Source organism: Rhinolophus ferrumequinum, chromosome 20 (genome assembly GCF_004115265.2).
Source record: "Rhinolophus ferrumequinum isolate MPI-CBG mRhiFer1 chromosome 20, mRhiFer1_v1.p, whole genome shotgun sequence".
NCBI classification, from domain to species: Eukaryota; Metazoa; Chordata; class Mammalia; order Chiroptera; family Rhinolophidae; genus Rhinolophus; species Rhinolophus ferrumequinum.
Window position 1 is genome coordinate 3585691 of NC_046303.1, and position 4991 is coordinate 3590681.

The window sequence follows — 4991 nt, forward strand, 5'->3', positions numbered from 1 at the left end:
TAACACATGTCTCCAATTTTCCTGAAAGTAAACTAAAAAGTGAAGTTTGAATAGATGTTAAATTCTGAAGTTTCCCACCTAAATGGTTAATTGCCTACTGGGAGGGCTTATAAGTTTAAGCAGTTAGTAATCTAAGTAAAAAAGAACAGGTATTGAGTTAATTCTAAAGTTCATGATCTACTACAGGGTAAAAAAATTAAAACACAAAGTAACTAAATCTGCCAAAGAAATAGGGGTGTAGTATGACTGTGGCTCCTGAGAGCCCTTTCTTCATAAAAACATATTAAAATTATGTTTTGTGAGTGTATTGGTCTATCTATCTATCTATCTATCTATCTATCTATGTATCTATCTACATTCATGACTTTGGATTTGGCAAAAATTTCCAATTCTACTTTATTAATATTAAAAAACAGTTTGTGCTTCAAAGCGGGTGAACAGACCACTCACAGAATGAGAGAAACCATTCACAAATCATATATTTGATAAGAAACTTGTTCCCAGAATATAGAACAAACTTTTATAATTCAATAAGAAGATAAATACCCCAGTTAAAAAGCATAGGCAGAGAACTTGAGTAGACATTTCTCCCAGAAAGATGTATGAAGGGCCAATAAACACAGGGAAAGGTCCCCCCTCCAAAAAAAATTAGGGAACTGTGTAGATCAGTTCCTGGAAAAGCCAAGGGTCTTCAAGGAAAAACGTGAGATCCAAGCGAGTCTGAAGCTTGCTTGACAGTACTAATCCGATGGTAATTTTGTGGTTTGGAGAAGGGGACCATGGTTATGTGACTGAATAACAGGGGCAGCTAAGGGAAGGGCGTGGAGGCGAGTTTCTCAGTGTCCGCAGTGCTGACATTTTGGGCCAGGCCATTCTTTGTTGGGGGGCGGGGACTACCTTGTGCACTGTAACAGCACCCCTGCCCTCTACCCACTAATATCAGTAACAACCCCACTTTGCCCCCAACCCACGTTAGAAACTTTCTCCAACGTCCCTGGGGTGGGTGTGGTGGACAGCAAAATTATCTCTAATCCAGAACCAGGGACCTATGTTAATCTCTAATGTCAACTAACCAAAAGAAACCTGGTATGTCTGGATGTGTGAGAAGGAGAAGAGACAGACAGGTTCTGCGTCCACGAGAATCACTGTTAGCTAATCAACATGTTTGTATACCAATGAAGGAATATTTTAAGGTGATTAATTTATGGTGGTCTGTAGTTCACCAGGAGAAAGAATGTGGTTTTTCCAACGGTGTTTCACCAGAAAAACAAAATGATACCCATTGGGTTGGATTGCAAATAGGATGTGGGAGACTGTAGATGTTGGGAAGAAAAAAAACGCATTTTAAGAAATCTACACTCAATTGTATTATCTGCCCACTGTGACATGATGATAATACCATCTTAAGAGGCTTCTTAGCTATGAAAACCATTGCCATCATGATCAAGGAATGTCCTATTAAGAAGAAAATTATAGCATAGGGCTTTCTTTTAGTTTTCAAAATTAGTTACTGAGGGATCATTACTTAAATAAGGAATCTGGAGGAAATGAAAATGATTATTGAGTGTGAAAGGGTGATGGGTCTCATTCTCCAGCACGCCTTGGCTGGTAGTACCCCGCCTCCCTGACAAGTGGCCCTTCTTTGCTGTGGGAGCCTTGTGAGCATTTCTCATTGAGCTCCTTTCAATGTCCTCAGCATTCATTCACCTGTCACCTCTCAGAACGGGAAAGGACCTTCTGCTTGCTCTTGGGTTGGGTACTGACTCTGCCAGCCTCCGCTTTCCGCACTTCTGCTGGCTCGCCCAGCAAGCCCTGTCTGCACATGCCTTTGAAGAAAATGCTCTGGAGAAGAGCTTGGTTCATACTTCCTTGAACAGGCCTCCCAAGTCCTTCAGACACTGTTTTTGTAGGCAAATGCTTTTCAGCTGTTCGTTGGAAATGTGTGTCTGTGTGGATTACCCGTACAAATGAAAAAATAGAGAAATTGCATTGACGTTCAAAGAGAAGAGAATCTATATATGGATGTATGGAAACTTAAAACTATAGGAGAGTCTTCATACAATCAGTATTGTCAGTGCTCACATATAAACTGTGGTCTACTGTCATTATTTCCTTCAGAGGCAAATTGCACAAAGTAAAATTAACAACTATTCTAGAAGAATAAAATGTGCATCACATTTACTGAAACAAAACCAAGTTATTTACTTTTCCTTAAAAGCGCATTCAAGTGAACTGTTTTCATTTTTTTTTTTTCACAATAATGAGAGAGGCCTTCTGTCAATACACGATCTGAAATTTTTATGAACTGCAGGGATTGTTATACTTTCTCCTTGTAAATGTCAAGTCCAAAAACAGAAGCAAGGCTGGGGATCTAAAACAGTACAGATGCTATGGAGAAGAGTTTGGTGGGTGCTCAACATGTTCAACAGTTTCCATGTGACATAACAATTCTACACCCAAGTGAAATGAAACAGTTGTCCATACAAAATTGTATACTGACTGTTTAGAATAGCATTATTCGTCATAGTCTAAAGGAGGAAACAACCCAAATGGCCATCAATTGGCAAAAGAGAAAATGTGGTCTACCCATACAATGGAGTAACGCTGGACCAGACAAAGGAGTGAGGTGTTGACACAACATAGATGGTGCTTGAAAATGTTATGCTAAGTGAAAGAAGCTGCTTACAAAAGACCACATGTTATTGAATTCAATTTTTATCAAAGCCCACAGTAGAAAAACCTCCACCGAGAGAAAGGAGATTAATGGCTCTTCAGGACTGGTGGGAGGGGCGGTGTATGGGAAGGTGTGCGATACAGATTTCTTTTTGAAGTGATGAAAATGTTTTCAAGTTGACGATGGTGATGGATGCACATATCTGTGAATGTAGCAAAAGCCATAGGACTGTATATTTTGAATGGGTGAATTCTACAGTATGTGAAACATATCTCAACAAAGATATTGAGACAGAGAGAGAGAGAGAGAGAGAGAGAGAGAGAGAGAGAGAGAATGAGAATATGAGAAAGCGAGTTCCTAGGACCTCTCTCCAAAGCTAAACTCTTGCTGCCAGAAAGGGGCACAGAGGCTAGAGGCCGAGACTTTCAGATAACTGGTCACACAAAGGCTGCCGCTGTGCCAGCTGATGACTCACGCGTAGACCAGGATGTCAAGAGTTCCAGTGCCCATGCCCGCGCGCTTTGAACGGTCACCTGAGCCCTGGGCGCCTAACGTGTAGCCACCTCCGGAGACAGCGGGAACTTCTGAAAGGGGACTACCTCCCTGATGGGCCCTCCCTGCTGCCCGCTCCCATGGGCAGTTACCTGAGCTCGCCGCAGCCCGCGCTGCCACCCCTAGCCCAGAGGCACACTAACCGGAGTCCTGGTCCTTCCCTGACCCGGGACAGCCTCCATGGGGGGCACCGCGTCCACACTGGACCCTTGCCCCAGATACCGGTCTGGGAGCCGGCCAAGACCCGGAGGGTGGTCAGCAAGGCTCGGAAGCACCTTGCTGCCAAGCCGCCGCCTGAGGCCATCCTGGGGCCGCATCTTTCCTGCTCCTGGGAGAGTTACATGAAGCTGGGGCTTGGGAGTGCTCGGCACGCAAGACCGATCTGGAGCCCGGTGACCATCAAGATCGCGCCTCCTGAGCGCAGGGAGAGTCCCTGTGCATCCCCGGGGCAAGGAGACCGCTCCGCAGGGCATCCGCTCACTGAGTGCCCAGACCCCAGGGCCAAGCAGACAGTGCTGAGGGGTCTCAGCCAGTGCAGGAAGGTGAGCAGGAGGTTCGACGCACCTCTCTGGTTTGAGATCCCAGAGAGCACGAGTGGGTCTCAGGACCCAGAGTCCAGGCCATCTGCCTTCAAGCCTCTGATCAAAAATGGACAGGTCCCTTCCTTTGTGCCCAGGCCAGGGCCTCTGAACAGAAGGCTTCCCTCCTGGAGCTACATCTGCAAGGAGGAAACTGACCCCGGGCCTGCCGTCCAGCCTTTTCTGTCTGCCGCCAACCACACAGAGGAAGTGCCAGCACAGGGCACAGAGCCTCAGCTGGGGAGCTGGGAGAAGAGGCCACACGGCCGCGACCTCAGTCAGTCCCCCAGGGCCCCGAGGGGCGTCGGCAGGGTCTCCTTTGCCCCTGAGGCCGCCCTACCTGCTAGAGCCTTTGGCTGCGAAGAATCAGGGCCCAGCTACCCACGTGCGAGACTCGAACCGGCTGACCCGTTCTCCTGTTGCTGACTCCTAGCTCCACCAAACATGGGACCCTGACACAGTACCACTCCAGTCCCCAGACGTGCTAAGCCTCCAAGCGCCCCGTGCCCTGGCTTTGTGGATCCCACACTGGACTGTGGAGAGCAAAGCTCTCTGGCTCCTTCCTGTCTTTTCCCTGAAAACAGAGATTTCAAGATGGCATCTTTCCCCACCTCCCCTCTTTGCCCACGTTGTGTAGTTAACTATTTAACCTCATTAAACATGATGCTAACATTCAAAGGGAGCTTTTCGTGCAAAAATGAAGGAAAACTATGTTCCAGACAAGCAAGAGCAAGGGCAAGGCCCCTGCATTGGGAATAATTTTTATTTATTTGAGGTCCAAATATAAGTCCAGTATAGCTAAAGTGGAGAGAGGGAGGAGGACATGCCTTTAGAGACACATAACGTGTTATAAGGCATCAGGGCCAAGGGAAAGAGAATGGGTTTTAGTCTAAGAACCCTGGGTTTTAGGCAGAGGAAAGACTGATGGGATCGATACTTTTAAACAGATTTGTACTGGCTGTTGTGTGGACAGTCGATTATGTAGAGGCAGCAAGTAAACAGAAACAAGAGGGGCTCAATACTGTATCTCAAGCAAAAGAAGAGGGGAGTTTGGCCTGAAAGGGAACTGATGTATATGAAAGGCACATTCGAACTTAGGGAATGTTTTGCAGGTGGAGGTTGTGGGACTCTCTGGTGCACTGGATGACCGCATTTGAAAAGTGGAAGCGTCCATGAGTCTTAGCTTT

General features: G+C 46.4%; 1 protein-coding gene across 1 annotated transcript; it reads left to right on the forward strand.

Moving 5' to 3' along the window:
* The first annotated feature begins 3306 nt into the window (after positions 1–3306).
* On the forward strand, positions 3307–4230 carry POM121L12 (POM121 transmembrane nucleoporin like 12). The gene has a single exon (XM_033087975.1). It carries the CDS (start codon positions 3307–3309, stop codon positions 4228–4230), a length of 924 nt encoding a protein of 307 aa, XP_032943866.1.
* Positions 4231–4991: the final 761 nt, after the last annotated feature.